The sequence below is a fragment of the Lipophrys pholis genome (assembly GCF_963383615.2).
Source record: "Lipophrys pholis genome assembly, chromosome: 4".
Lineage (NCBI taxonomy): Eukaryota > Metazoa > Chordata > Actinopteri > Blenniiformes > Blenniidae > Lipophrys > Lipophrys pholis.
In genome coordinates, this window is record NC_137637.1 from 22,356,358 (window position 1) to 22,371,313 (window position 14,956).

Consider the following 14,956-nt stretch of genomic DNA (forward strand, 5'->3'; position numbering starts at 1 on the left):
ATGACAAGAAAATTCGGAGATTTTTCAACTGAACATATTCAGTAGATCATGGATACAGTAGTCACTTCCACTTGAATTCTTTATGGTTCAACCAGACAAACTCAGTTCTTGATGAGTCTTTTGCGTTTCAGGAGGGATGGTTGGTTTAAAAGAAAATAAGAAGCAGAAAAAAACTTGCGATTAAAAGGCAACATCAGTTTAACTTATAGGCAACATAATACAGTTAAAAAATGTAAAAATAATAATAAGTCTAATAAAAATTGACGTTGTGCACAAAAGGCACTCAAATTGCCTGCTACACTTACACTTAAGTGTCTATAAATTATAAAATGAAATCTAGTTAAATAAATGACGATTTCACCTTTACAATTGTGTGCTTTTTTTAATAACTCAATGCTTGTTTTGTCACAATACCTTCATAGATTCACACAGATGCAAAATTGTAATCAGGACTATGAGACGATGAGAACTCTGAATGAATTTCGGCATTGTAATATCAGCTCTAGATAATATTCATAATGCCTGCAAGTGGTGACAGTACCACCACGAACCAGCAGAGGATGTAGATGTTGCTTTAAATGCTATATTGCTTTTTTTTTGCTTTTTTTGGCTGAGTCAGCTCTTTAATCTTGATCATCCTCATTTCATAAACATTGATACATCTGTTAAAAAAGTAAACAATACATTGCCAACAAGCAGATATTTGAAGGTACAGCATGTATTTGTAATTGGCCTTGGAATCAGTGCCTGATTTACATGCATTTAAGTTATTTAGTATATTATTTTTGCTCAATCAGGCAGTAATATTTGTCATTCACTTTTATTTCAGAAACTTTTATTCGAGTGGCTTAATTCAATATTCTCAACTTGATAAACCTTAAGGCCAGTTTATTTAAAAAATAAAAATAAAAAAAATAATCCAATGTTGAAATAATTTGTGCGTTTCACCAAGGCAAGGCACCACATACAGCCACCGAGTGTGACGTAATATGAGTTGCACATTACAGCGCAAAACATGCAGAGCAGAGCAGGTTCTTTGGGATACAGAGGTATCCTTACTGCTGCAGGCTTCTAGACTAATTCTGTCAGAATGACAAGGTGTACAGTAGATACAAACACGGAAATGTTCTTGATTACTTTTACGCTCATGAAAGAAGAAGTTTCTACAGTCTCAGCATAGTTAAAGGCAGAAAGGAAGAAGACTGCTCTGATAACAGGATGTTACAAACAGTAGTTTTCAGCGTTTGAACAGGAACCGTGAGAGGTTACATTTCACTTTCTTTCAGTAATACTAAAACTGACCAGTGAAACTAGCAAAGGAAATACTTGAAGTTTCGCAAATTGCACCATGATGGTAAAAAAAACAACTTTTTTTTAAACTAAATTCAGCCTTTGTGTTCAGCTCAACAGCAATCAGGTTGTTTTTTTTTACAGTAAAATTACAAAATGCATTCTAAGCACACATGACATGGTAAATGTTTTTCACTCTATTTTACAACTGAACGGTGTTTGTTTACTGGAGATGATACAGATGGTTTATGCTCAATACAAGTGCCATTCACACTGACCGTTTACCTTTTTTGTATTAACCTGTACACAATTAACACTTATAAATTACTAGCTATTTTTTTTTTATTTACAAGCTTACCACAGGATTCCTACATTACTTGGTGCAATAGTCTTCTGCAGTTCATATACAGTACATAGAAGGATCATGGAGGAAGCCATGTTCAGTCTGCCCACTGGTCAACCGTGCATGATGCGAGGGGAAGACTTGCTTTTGTTTTAGTACCGATTAATATTGTGTAAGAGTTTTAATGATCATTTTCATGCCAAGATGCTTCGCCAGATGCTTGCTTTTTCTTAGAACGGTTTGGACACTTCATGATAGACGATATTATATTGTCAAATACTAGAACATGTCATACTGAATTTTAGTTTTCCTCCTATACTTCTCACCCTTGTGAATAAGGCTTCAAACTAATATAAAATCTTTACAGAGGTTAAAAAATCGTGATCATCATCACACCTCTCCTCTCAGTCGTAGCAAGAATCTTCGATATTTGTCTTGTTTTTTCCCCCGATACCTGCATGCAGAACTACGTGTCACCATAACGTTATTTTGTTGAAAAACAATCCATGAATTATAATTCCAATGAAAATATGGTGACTTCAAGTAAGTCGGCATGTGCAGCCATAAGGTCTGTGGCCAAAAGGTAAACACTGCCTAAACTAGTTAATGTGAGGTTTAATGAACAGAAGTGACCCAAATATCGTCTGGACTGACTGCGATGGGCGGAAACCAAATGACACACAAGTATTGCTTCACTTGCATTCGGTGTGTCTCTCTTTTTGTTGAAACTGAGGTAAAACAGAAAGACACATATTCCTGTACACATTTACAGTGGCGAAATCAAGTTTTCTAAGAGAGCCCAGCTTTACACTCACACCTTTACACAGTTTCATCTCCCACTTTATCATCATTGTGACATACTTTGGAAACACCCTGAATGTATGAATCAAGTCAAGCAGAAAGCAGAGACGGGAATATCCCTATCTGTCTTCCACACCTCAGCACCTACTCCCATAAGCTGTTTTTTTTTTCTTTTGTCACTTTGCACTAACCTTGCACACTCCACCTTTGCTACATGGTACCAGACTTATCTCCACCATCACCAGAAATATTCAGGTTTGAGCCGGCTGATGTATTGTTACTCGGAAACATCTTCTCGGTGGGAGTCACAGCAGGACTGCCAACCCCTGAGGAGCTGGAGCTGCTTGAGCGATGCTGCGTGGGAGGCGGGCGAACCGGCCTCATGGGTGGGGGTCGCAGCTGAGCCCCAACCAGCCGGGCGGAGAGGGCGGGTTTGAAGGTGGTCATCATTTCAGAGGTAGAGCTGCTGCTGCGGCGCATGGCTGCATCTGGATCACGGATCATAATGGTGTGCAGTGGACTGCCAGGCTCTGAGCTGACGGGGTTCTTCATGGGCTCCAGGGTGTCCAACACCACGTCAGGGGCTTGTTTGACGGTATTCTGACGCTCCAGTTCGCGCAGCTCGTGGAGCGCTGTGGTCATGGTTTTCTCTATGTCCTGTAGAGATGGGGATGAGGAGGTGAGAATTCTCAAGAACAACAGCCAAGTTAGAGGTTATCTCATAATGGGACAAATGACATGTTTCCATCTTGAGTTGATATTGATAATGGTCTTTTTAAAATTAGAACTGTATTATATCATGTAGCTCGATGTAAAGGCTGTCGCATCACAAGCGGATGTAGTCTGTACTCCAATACCTTATAGCCACTTAAAATCAAACGGCTAATGTCTGTGCTATCCGCTAAATATCCCAGAAGCCAAACAACGGTGTGTGAAATAATCATTTGAAATGATAGTTTACTATATTCAAATTAGAATTCCTGTGATAGACTGCCATACTTCGACAGTTTAAAAAAAAATTATATTATTATATTTCACATGTAGAAGCCACAGTGACAGCTGCAGCCATTAGTTGATGAGTAGAACTTGAAGACGCTCTCCTCTGTGCTCTTCAGCATGTTATTGATGCTTGGCCTCAGTGTCGCTCAGGTGTGCCTATCACCGCGAGGCAATTCAGCCTTGACATTTATTCCAGGTCCCAGCTGCAGCAGGGAGCCTTGCTCTGCTCACCAAAACACACCCCGTCTGTATTCTAGACGTGTAGCACACTTTGTTTGGTCTGATGCAAAATAGGTGACAACTTCTATTTCATTGTCCAACCTTGTTTTACATTCATACAAAACCATTCCCGATTTAATGAACTGCTAGTGCATACTCTCAATGAATATTTTCCCTTTTAAGACAAGATACAATCTAACATTAGAGCTAATTACTGGACAGACAAACAGCTGGAAGACAAATACATGAAAATTAATGAAAAATAAATGAAAAAATCAAAAATTTTATAGTAACAAATGAACCAAAGCAATAAAACATACTAAAGATTTGTGGCAAAGCCTTACCTCAGCCAGAGCCTCAGCCTCCAGTGATTTGTGGTCCCCGAGGCTGCTGTGCCGGGTGGCTCCGGGCCCCGGTCTCAGTGGGTGGCCCTCAGGATAGGCTTTCCGGTCTAGGTAGTTGATACTGCCTGCACTGCCAAACGTACCGAGCCGCCTTTTTTCTGGGCTCTCCATGCGACTCTTGTTGATGGACACCTTGTGAGGGCTGCTGGGGCACGCTGCAGCCCGAGGTGGTGTGTCTGACCCCCGAGTTGGACTGTGGGTGTCTGTACCACTCCTGCGACGAGGTATTGCAGCACCATCAGATCGTAGTCTAACCCTATGGACATATAAGAACCGTTGAGAAAATCCTATACAACATCTAAGAAACCTTCACACTTATAAATAAATTCATTCTAATTGTATCCACCTCCCCATGACTCCTCCAAAGTTGTAATCAGGCGATTGCTCGCATGGAGATGGAACATCATTTTTGGATGAACCCTTGTCATCGAGCAATGGTCCACTGCTTGCCTCGCTGTCTGCCTTCTGACTCAGGTTATCTGAGAAAGCATCATCCCTGAAAGAGTGAAGAAGCTGAAGTGAGTGCAAGTTACACATGTAGTCTACATAGATACCTGCAGTAACAATGCACAACAAATAATAATTGTACACACAATTAAAATGTAGAACAAAATTATAATGATTATAGCACACTTATCAAAAGATAAGCAATTGGTAAAATATATGTTACATACAGGTCTTGTACAACGATGTACTGATGGGGGATGAGACCATCCACGCCGTTGTGACGTCCCTCCCACCAGTCTTCAGACGCTCGATGATACAGAAGCAGAGAGGCTCCCTTTTTGAATGACAGCTCCCTGGGACTCCGGCCCACATAGTCAAACTTAGCGATGGCCTCAATCTGCTCAACTTCTGAAAGACACAAAATACACCAATTAGTCATACCATTAGGACATGATGTTGTGTAGGTCCCCCTGGTCTGCAATTAACTTTGGACACATTTCTGTCGCAACAATCATTAAGTTGTGCAGCTACAGTAGCAATCGGTCCTGAGCCACGGCCCTGTTGCCGTTTCACCACTTTTGTGATGTTAATTTGAGAGATACTGCTACTGAGATCGATATGCTTGCCTATTTCTTACATTTGAATTTATTTATTTTATCACAGCACAGCATTATATTCAAATGAATCAACAGATTACATCTCTGTTCATGGTGTAAGCATCTCAGGTACATCAAACTTGTAAAGGCTGTTGATTTAATCCAAAATAAAATAAACATTAGGCGTGCTTCATTATGGAATTATAGATACAGTCATAGTTAAAGCAATGGTAAGATGAGAAAATTTAAGGCAACTTCATTTTTTATTATTTTATCTTGCAAAAAAAGAAAAGGAATAAGTCTACACTGTTTTCCAGCAGGCGGCCAGCAGGGGTCAGTGTGAATTAAATAAAGGTTTGACAGCTCTGGCTCCTGCTATGGTCCTGGAAAAATGTGTTGGAAAACTCAACAGTGATTTTAATAAATACTAAAAATAATAGTTAGTGACAACATATTTGAAATGCAGCTTTGTTAAAAAAATTTCTCAAACTATTGACAACAGACAGGCCTCCATTAGTACTCCAGGTGGTAAAACACATAATCTAACAAGATGCATTTGTTTGCCTTTCAATAAAACTCAACCATTCCCAAAACACAGTGGCCGCAGTTCTCCAGGACACAACGTTATATAACAGCCTCAAAGCCAGCAAGAGCACAGACTGCACCAGGCAGCCAGCCTTTGTTCTGTTTCCAATTGAGAGCGAGAAAATATTGAAAGGTCAGTGCTCATTATCAATAAACCCAGCTGACAGATGAAGCTCACAGATAGTTTTACGGTCGCACACCACCAGCAGCACCGGGGAAATGGTTTTGAGCATTACCTGTGTTTTGGCCTTTGTGTATGACCCAGTTATGTGTTCAAAGCTCAAAGGAGGACGGGGGAAACACTGCACAAAGGAGAAAGTCCCAGGAGAATTACTGACTAACACTGAACAAAGAGCACGGAGAGGAGAGAGAAAGGGGGGGGTCTCACTCACACACAGAAACATGGATCAAAGAAGCACTGCTGCATGCCAATACTGTTTACTCAACTCGCCTTCAGCTTCAAACATCACATAAGCCTTTGCGATCAGAAGCTGCAGCAGAGCAAAACTTGCTCACCTCTCAGTCAAAAGAATCAAATGAAAAAGGTCAGGCTGTTCTTACGGCTGTGTCATCCGCAGATAGATCAAAAATCACTTCACGTCTTACTTTTGTGTGAAATGAATGTCGAGCGGCACGGTGGTTCAGTGGTTAGCACTGTTGCATCACAGCAAGAGGTTCAAATTTGGGTTAGGTCCTTCTTGTGTGAAGAATAATATGATTATCAAATTATATGGCGAATCTTCAAAGGCTTTCTTCCAGCTTCATGATTGGTCTCTATCAACTCCTGAGGGAAATATCTGAGTCTTTGAGACTGAAGCAAAGACTAGATCTTAACCTCAGTACAACTGAGAGCACCTTGTCATCTACAGTCATGTAGTCAATTTCAAGAGGGAAAATATTGATTATAGCATTAGTTTTAGACAATTGATTTTCCAAAGAGCCTTGCAGGGATCAACTGTCTAAGCTGTATAACTTATACATTTGATTGATAGGCATTCTGGGTGGATGTGAACGTGTTTAAATATCTGCATTTGTAAGTTAACAATGTAATTTACCAGTAACATGTCCATGGTGTGTCTTAACTATCGCCCAGTGTTGGATGTGATAACCTCTTTAATTGGTAGGAATCTTGATTATAAAGCGAATGAATAAACAAACTAAGATTTGGGCCGGATTATACAGTTATATAAAAACCTCTAAAAATGTAACATGTTACTGACAGTACCAACGTCTTCTGCACTGAATTTAATGGTGATTCATGTAGCTGTTAAGGGGCATAGATCGGGTTGTGCCACAGATAAAATCAGAGGATCACTTGCTTATTGTGGCACAATCTTTGAGGACTAGAATCAATGAGATTTTCCATTTGGATTGCTTTTCATGGAAAACACAGGCTCTATCTGATTCAGATTTCAAATCAAAAGCTTCTATTCCATTTAGGTTTTATTTAACTTTAAGTGGGGTAAACATTTCAATTTGAGTTTTTAAATGATAGTGCTAAAGTCTATTTATTTTAATGTTACTGTAGTAAAGTCAATGAGAATATTTCTGTTTGAATAGGAGCATGTTTGTTTCAGGCAGAGAGGAAAATAATCGTCAACGGTTCATTTAGGTAAATATTCCAATTTGGAATGAATTTAATGACTGACCGACAGCATAACAGTGACATAATTACAACTAATCTTAAATTTTTTTTAAACACACTCTTCAAATAATAAAACCCCTTCATAAAGACAAGAAGCAGCCTATTAAGATATACTAACCTTCATCGCTCGTGTGTGGTTCAGTCCCATTATCAGCTTCATCAATGGTTCCTGGCTCGCTGTGGGGACTGTCACTACAGCGGCACACAGAGAGTGAAAACACATCAACATGTAGATTCAGGATAACAAGCCTTGTTTTAAGAATAAGAAGCATAAATAAGCCCAGATATAGCTAATGAGGTCATAGTTCTGTCTTTGGTGGACAGATCATTATACACAAAATCATAATATACATAAAAATGTAATAAGAATACCTACCAGTACTCTTCTCCCCCAGTCATGCACTTCTCATAAACTGGCCCATCCAGCTCATGCTGGTTTGGAAAGATAACTTCATTGTGGATAATGATGGTCTTGATGGCCTCATTAACATGTGCCTGACATGCAACAGGATCCTGTCCGTCTGGGATGGGCATCAGGGTTGGACCGAAGCAGATAGCTAGATTGTACGGATCCATCATATTCTCATCACTGTACTGGGAAAGACTGGCAGACAGCACACGGGAGAATACATGAGAATGAGCATGTGTATATTAACTTTTCATCCACTGACAGACAATGGCCGGTAGATGTAATTAGGAGGAATGATAGCTACATTTTAATTCAGGAATGTCAATATTGTTCAGCTGCACTACTGTTTACATTAGATAGTTATGAAGATATGAAGATGTCGACTGGTGGTTACTGTACAGATATTCGGACTGATTTTGGACCGTTGCAGTAGATACGGGCAAAGATCTCAGCACAGTCACAGAATAATTACGTCACCATCACTCAGACTGAAGTTAACCCGAATGTAAATCAACATTTTTAGCTCTTTTTTTGGTCTCTACCCTATTTCTTTCCGTACTGGCTCTTGGGGGTGAATTTTGAATGATTTGAGCATTTGTGGATTTTTAAACATTAGCATGAAAATCTAAACTACTTTTGTAAAACTCAGAATAGCGAGTCATATATGGGACCCATGCAGTTCCACTTTAAAAAAGAAATATCAAAGATAATTTTAGTTTCATGATCTTCAAGAAAGTACTGTGTGCGCAGAGGATCAAAGAGTCTGAAATCAATTTATTCTGTACCTACAGTCTTGCATGCATCACTGCACAGCTGAGATATTTGCTTCCAAGGCATGCAAATCAACCTTTTCAACAAATCAACTTAACGGACACATGCCACAACCCAACCCTTGGTAACAAAACCACCCAGTGCTGCGAGAGGAAGTCATAAAACAATCCCTGCATGCTATCAACAATGTGAAGCTGAGCAGCACCACCCAGCTGCGGAGGCTCCACCAAAGAAGGATATCAAATCAAACAGTTTATTCTGCAGGCGAGCTCCATAAAACACCCATTAATAACATCTATTATCAGGCGACGGATATACTACTGGTGTGAGGTATGAGTTTCCAAACCTGTAAATAACTTCCAATACGCTGAGTGCAGACAAATGCAGCAATAGACACTGCATTGGGTTGCTTATTCAATTCAGACAATATATGAAATACATTTGTATGTGAGGTGTGTGTTATGTTAAATGTCCCTTTTTTCCCCCATGACAATTATGTAAATACAAAACACTGTACAGTGTTATTGGTTGAAGCTGTCACTCACTGATTGAGGAAAGCAAAAAGGTATCGCATCACAATTATGATGGTCCGAGGAAGAGTCACAACGATCTGCTGGATGTGATGTGCTCTCTCAGCTCCAGACTCCAGCTCTGAAACACAAAGTCGGTGGAGAGCATTCTGGTTTACTAAGAAAGAGCAAATACAGCTTTGAAAAAAACAGTACAGCTACAATGGCAGAGCAAAATTTCGCTGAGATTCTGAAAACTGCAATTTGAAACTTTAATTTCCTCCCCACTGAACAGAGTGATCAAACTTTTAGAGCCAGCAGTGAATGCTGTGGTGAATCTGCACACGGCAGACTGACGTCGTCCACACTCTCATCTTGCTACTGGCCCTCTGTTATGTCTCCAGAAAACGCTTGTGCAGGATTGCTTCCATGTGCTGCACAATCTTCTCTTTTTCACAAAAGCAGATGTTCTAAGACAATGTGTGTTTTCACTTTTCTATTCACTCCACTGACACCTCTTTTCAATATTTTCTGTTGACTTACTGATGGTCGAGATGAAGTCCAGGAAGCGCTCCTTGGGGAATAGGGGGTTCTCAAGCCCTCTGAAGTACAGCTTCAGTACGCCCGCCACTGAGTTTATATCATGTTCGTTTTGGTCATCGATCAAGGGATCTTCGCCTATTTAAGAAGAGAAATGTGTGCTCTTAGCAGTTGCATTTGTTGGACTTAAAAAAATGGCCAAATGTGTTACAAATCTTCTAAATGTTTTTGTGACATTAAAAAATGAGAACATTGACTCACCCCTCTCAAATGAGTTCTTAATGTCATTGACCTCCACCTGTGATCCTGGCACGCGGAATATGCCCTGTTGCTGCAACCCTAAATGAAGTACAACCCAGAATTTCTGCTATTAGAGTTATGTTAGAGGCCATTATCTCCAAACCCCCAAGCCAGTTTCACCAAAGCCCACTGGTAACACAGAACACAGAGCAGGAAATGTAATCTACTCATAAAGGGAGATGCGTATTTTTCCAGGAGAGGGCCCCTCAGTAAGCCTGCAGCATATGGTTTCATTTAGACGGTTCTAATCAGTTTTCTGCAGTTTCATTAGGTCCAGATCCAGAGGAAAGACCCGCGGGCTACGGCAATGAGCCGAAGACAGATGTGAAGGTAGACAGGGAGGAGTTATAAAGAGGGTTGTGGTGGCTGAACTGACTAAACAAAGACCAATGGGACTTTCAAAACTCGGTGTGTGTGATCTATTGTTATGAGCTTGTCAAATCTCTGCGAGGCAGCTGAGTGCCTCAGACGCAGAGTTGGAGAGCAGAGCAGGTCAAACTCTCTACCTGCAGCTATTTGTGGAAATAGATTGCCTCATCCAACAGCTGCTGTCACTCCTTCTGAGGCCAAAGGGGGTTTTCAAAGGACTTCATAGTGCTTTTTCTGCCCTATTTCTTACTCAGAATAAGCAGGCAAGAGAGCAAGATGTGATGGGGCTCACCGTAAAGATTGATGTATCTGATACAGCTTTCAACAACAAGCGGAATTGGTTGGCCTGAATCCTGAAAAGATATTGTATAAAAATAAATATAAGATAAATAACAACAAAGATCAAGTGTCTTAAAAGAACTAAGCAAAGAAAAACAATGAATTAATTGCTTCAGATCAGTGGTTTTCAAAGTGAGGCGCAAACTTCCTCTGGGGGCACCAGAGAGCACTGGGAGGGTCGATGCCTTTTAGCAGAATACTTTCCATGTTGATATTTAAAAAAACAAAAAGGTGTTCAAATTGAATGGAGGACATAAATATTATTGAATTAAAACAAATGTTTTTGCTTCATAAAGCACACGTTGTTAAAAACCTAAATTATTGTAGGTGTAATGGAGGCAAATTGAAATGATGACATAAGCTTTAGTACAAGCCGAAATCTCCTATACACTCTGTGATTTAGTTTAAGTTCATGAGCTAATGTGATGATCTAACGTCAATTTGTTAGAATAGCAACATCCCATGCACATCATCCCAATGGAAAATCCGAAAAAAAAAAAGAACGAATTTAATGATGGTAGCACTGGTAGCACTCATGTGAAGAGGAATTCCAAGCATGGAAGTAGATGAAGAATGAGGATGTAGTTCTTCGTTTTTCCTCTAAGAAATGTGCAAATTATAATCTAGAGCCGAGCAGCATTTGCTTTGATTGACATGATTTTTTGCTGCATTTCTATTGGTCAGTAGCTGTAACTTGCTACAGCAGTAACACTTTCCAGAGACTCTGTCAGTAGATTCTCTTAGGCTATTTGATGTTACACAATCATAAATGATGGCTATCCAGGAAGTTCTCTCACTGTATGACCAAAGACCAAACACTTTGCTGTGATTGCCCATTTTCAATCTGAGATAGTCACAATCTCATCATGTATGGCTGGTTGTACCATGAATTCTAAAAATAAACATGTCTAACTGCATTTAAAAACAATATCTCATAATTCTAAAAACAATTCTTTGGATGTAGCAAGTGATGAATGAGTTTGGGGTTTTGGGCTCCCGCACTGTGAAAATCCTGCCTGTAGAACAAAATCATTTCAGACATACAGGACAGGAGTCGTATCAAAACACAGTTAAAAAAAAACAGATTCACAGAGTTGTGCAAATTAATAGCATGCAACTGTAGCGCAGGCAATAGCAAGTAAATCCGAATCCAATATTGTCTAACAGTGGTACCTGAATGCGGGTACGGGCATTCCTTCTTCCTCTGGGAAAGAAAGCAGCAAAGCACAGAGAAGCAGAGGAAGAGGGGGCAGAGAGGCACAAAGTTAGAAAAGCTCAAATGACAAATAACCCCGCTGGAGGTTAAACACGGCTAAGCACAGGGGCTGGCGATAGGAAAGATATAGAAGTGCGGTGAGGATTGGGTGCAGTGAGGTACAAAGCAGATGCACTGCAGTCTCTTGCTTCTCAGTCATCCAAAGAGTGAATGGATTCACAGAGAAAGTCAGAAATGTTAAATTGTTCTGGAGGCAAATAAAGAGACAGCTGACTACTGCTCTGTCTGTCTACACCGGCAGACCGATAGAAGGAAGGAGGATTAGAGGTTAAACAGAGGCGATATATCATGATTAAGGGCAGCTGGAAAAGGGAGGAACAGAAGGCTAAAGTGAGGAAGAGAATGAGAGTGAAAGCTTTAGCCGCCTTCCTCTCCTGCTGCACACAGGGGCTGCTCAGTCAAACAACAGCATCACTAGAGGGTACCTTGATGAAGGTCTCCATATTGCCGTTAAACAGCTTATGGTTATACATGGAGCGCGGTCTAGGCTTCCGCATTTTCTGTGGTTTAGGGGGAAGGGTGGGGGGCCTGGGGATGATGGACAAAGGGAACAAGAACACCACATTTTGTGAAACTATGAAACCAATGAGGGCTCAAAATCTGGAATAAAGCAGACGATTGTCAAAACAGAGCAACAAAACAAAGTGTAGCTCTGTAATTGATGAAGTTGGAGGAAGTCTTTATCTTCGTTAAAACGCTGACTCATTAAAAGGCAGGAACACACTAATAATTGAAGTTATATGTATAGTTCATATAACGCAACTGAAATTTGTAAAAAAAAAAAAAAAAAAAAAAACAATTACTAGTTTTTGTGTACATTCTGTTAATATCTAATAAACAGCAATAAACAACTGAATGAATGAATCAACATAAAGGGCGGTGATATTTTAAATGATGATATTTCTAAAAAGTATTCTCCAGCAACTATTAAAAATATTAGCTTTTATTATCTGGAGTGGACTCAGATAAACTTAAACTACAAATGAGTGTAAGAAACAGAATCATCATGACCGAAAGTCAGATTAGAGAAAACAGTTCACTGTAGTGTGATCTTACCTTGTTGTACCACATTCAGCCCTTTCCCCTGTGGAAAAAAAAACCACAACGGGAACATGTCATATACTAGTGTCTTTATGGCACACATTATACAGACTGGAGGAAGTATCCAGCATCAGTGAATGGTTTCATCAGAGACAACATGGCTATTGAGGCAGAGATGAATAGCGCAGTGCTAACACCATTCAATGGACAAAGCCAGTGAGCAGTCGTCACTGAAACCTCAGGGGAAACGGAGAACCCTGTAGGATTGTATTCCTCTTCCTAAGAGCAAAGAAAAAGGGGTGGCAGCTGCACTGTTTATATGATGGGAAAGGGGGGGCTGGGTGTGTGTGTGTGTGTGTGTGTGTGTGTGTGTGTGGGGGGGGGGGGGTCTATCAGTAGTGACACTGAACAATGACTCTGCTGGCTCACTGAGTCTTTTGTTCAGGGGCTTCCAACTACACTTGCACATATTGTACATCTACATTGTTATATTTTGACTAACTGAAGTAAAGAGAACACATCCACACACAGTGCAGTTGCTTTCAGTTCACAGTTGATCAAGTCTTTATGAACTGACAGTACAAATGTGCCATTGTTCAACAACACCAAAGTATCCAACATTATTTGTTTCGCACATCTTACCAGTGGAAGAAATAAAGAAGGCATTTCTAAACACATCTTTCCAGCAGAGCAAGGTTGGCAGAGCAGCGATGTGAAGAAACAACAGCACATTATTCCCTAACATCATGACACAGAGCTAAAGCTACCTTGGGTTAACCAACCTTAAAATTAAGAGTTTTGCAAGCAAGGGTGAGAAGTCTCCTTTGATATTCTTAAACATTCAAATCTGCAAAGCTGAGAAAGCTTAAGCTTACGTGAATATATCTATTTTATGAACAGAGAACGTGAAAGCAATCAAATTTTCTGCAAGAAGTAAACTGATTACTATATTTTTGGTAAACACCTCTGGCAGACATCCTAATGCCATCTTGTCTGCTGCCAATGCTTGACAATATGTTTTTATTAATGCATGCAGCACAACGTAAACGCCATGTGGCGCTCACCACTCTCATCTTGTTCCCTCTGTCGTGCGCGCGCACGACCACACACACAAACACATTATTTCAAGTGTACAGGAAAAGAGCTAATGAGCACGACTCGGGTCTGATTGATGACCTAAATAATTAAACATGGGTGGTACCTGGAGACGCCATATGCTCTGTTCATACACTCTCTCAGCTGCTCCAATGTGGACACTGAACTATAATGTGAGTGTTTATGACCGTAACACCATGCAGGTGATTGTTTGACACATAGCTCAGAGGGAATCACAAGGACAAAGTGAGGTCCTGAAAACTAAATAAATGATTAAGCAATGAATACATCCCAAGTGTGAAACCCATAAATATGCAAAGGTTGCCTGAGCAAAGCCTCAGCTGGCTGCACCTTATGCCCTTTCCTATTAGATGGACCTCTGATGCAGGAGCAGCTGCAGGAATGGGCCCCGGTTTGGTCCAGCTGATTGATTGGGCGTAAACTGTTCACGGCTGAGGTGACAAGGGGACCCCTGGGGAAGAGGGGAAGCCAAGGAAAACCTTTCTTTTGCAGACTAGAGATGGAAAGCCTCCCAGTGTCTACACCATAAAGAAACTGACTGGATAATAATTTAGGTATTGGAACTGAGCAGAGAGGGAATAAAAAAGCCTAATGTTAGCAGCTACCTGAATTCTTGTGGCCCATTAAATAAGCCATGTAAATCGGAATCCAACCATTTGAACAGAGCTATGAGAGGATTCTGTGAGCCAACATCACAGGATGGCACGCTGGGTCAATGTGCACACCATTAAAAGGCACCTCAAACAAATCAAAGGCTCCTCACCTTCACCCAGTGTCTGCTTCAGTAGGTCATGCTTGGCCTGCAGCTTAATGATGAGGTTACTGCCATTTAGGTACTCCTTGAATTTCTGAACAGAGAGAGGAAGGGAGCAGTGAGTCCACAGCAGGTCTAATCCAGTGTGACATGAGCCTCATCAAACAATTCAGCGTCGCCCGAATCCGCATAAATGCAATTTG

General features: G+C 40.6%; 1 protein-coding gene across 1 annotated transcript in view; it reads right to left on the bottom strand.

Moving 5' to 3' along the window:
• Positions 1–608: 608 nt before the first annotated feature.
• Positions 609–14,956, bottom strand: part of srgap3 (SLIT-ROBO Rho GTPase activating protein 3) — a 53,329-nt gene continuing 38,981 nt past the window's right edge. Inside the window, exons 10-22 of the mRNA XM_080461996.1 lie at positions 14,763–14,847; positions 12,899–12,926; positions 12,268–12,370; positions 10,520–10,580; positions 9,820–9,897; positions 9,562–9,696; positions 9,055–9,160; positions 7,706–7,933; positions 7,448–7,521; positions 4,731–4,911; positions 4,403–4,552; positions 3,997–4,312; positions 609–3,091 (exon numbers count right to left, since the gene is read on the bottom strand). Coding sequence (XP_080318122.1) covers positions 2,645–3,091; positions 3,997–4,312; positions 4,403–4,552; positions 4,731–4,911; positions 7,448–7,521; positions 7,706–7,933; positions 9,055–9,160; positions 9,562–9,696; positions 9,820–9,897; positions 10,520–10,580; positions 12,268–12,370; positions 12,899–12,926; positions 14,763–14,847 — 1,992 coding nt within the window. The 3' untranslated portion in view covers positions 609–2,644. The remainder of the gene's footprint in view (positions 3,092–3,996; positions 4,313–4,402; positions 4,553–4,730; positions 4,912–7,447; positions 7,522–7,705; positions 7,934–9,054; positions 9,161–9,561; positions 9,697–9,819; positions 9,898–10,519; positions 10,581–12,267; positions 12,371–12,898; positions 12,927–14,762; positions 14,848–14,956) is intronic.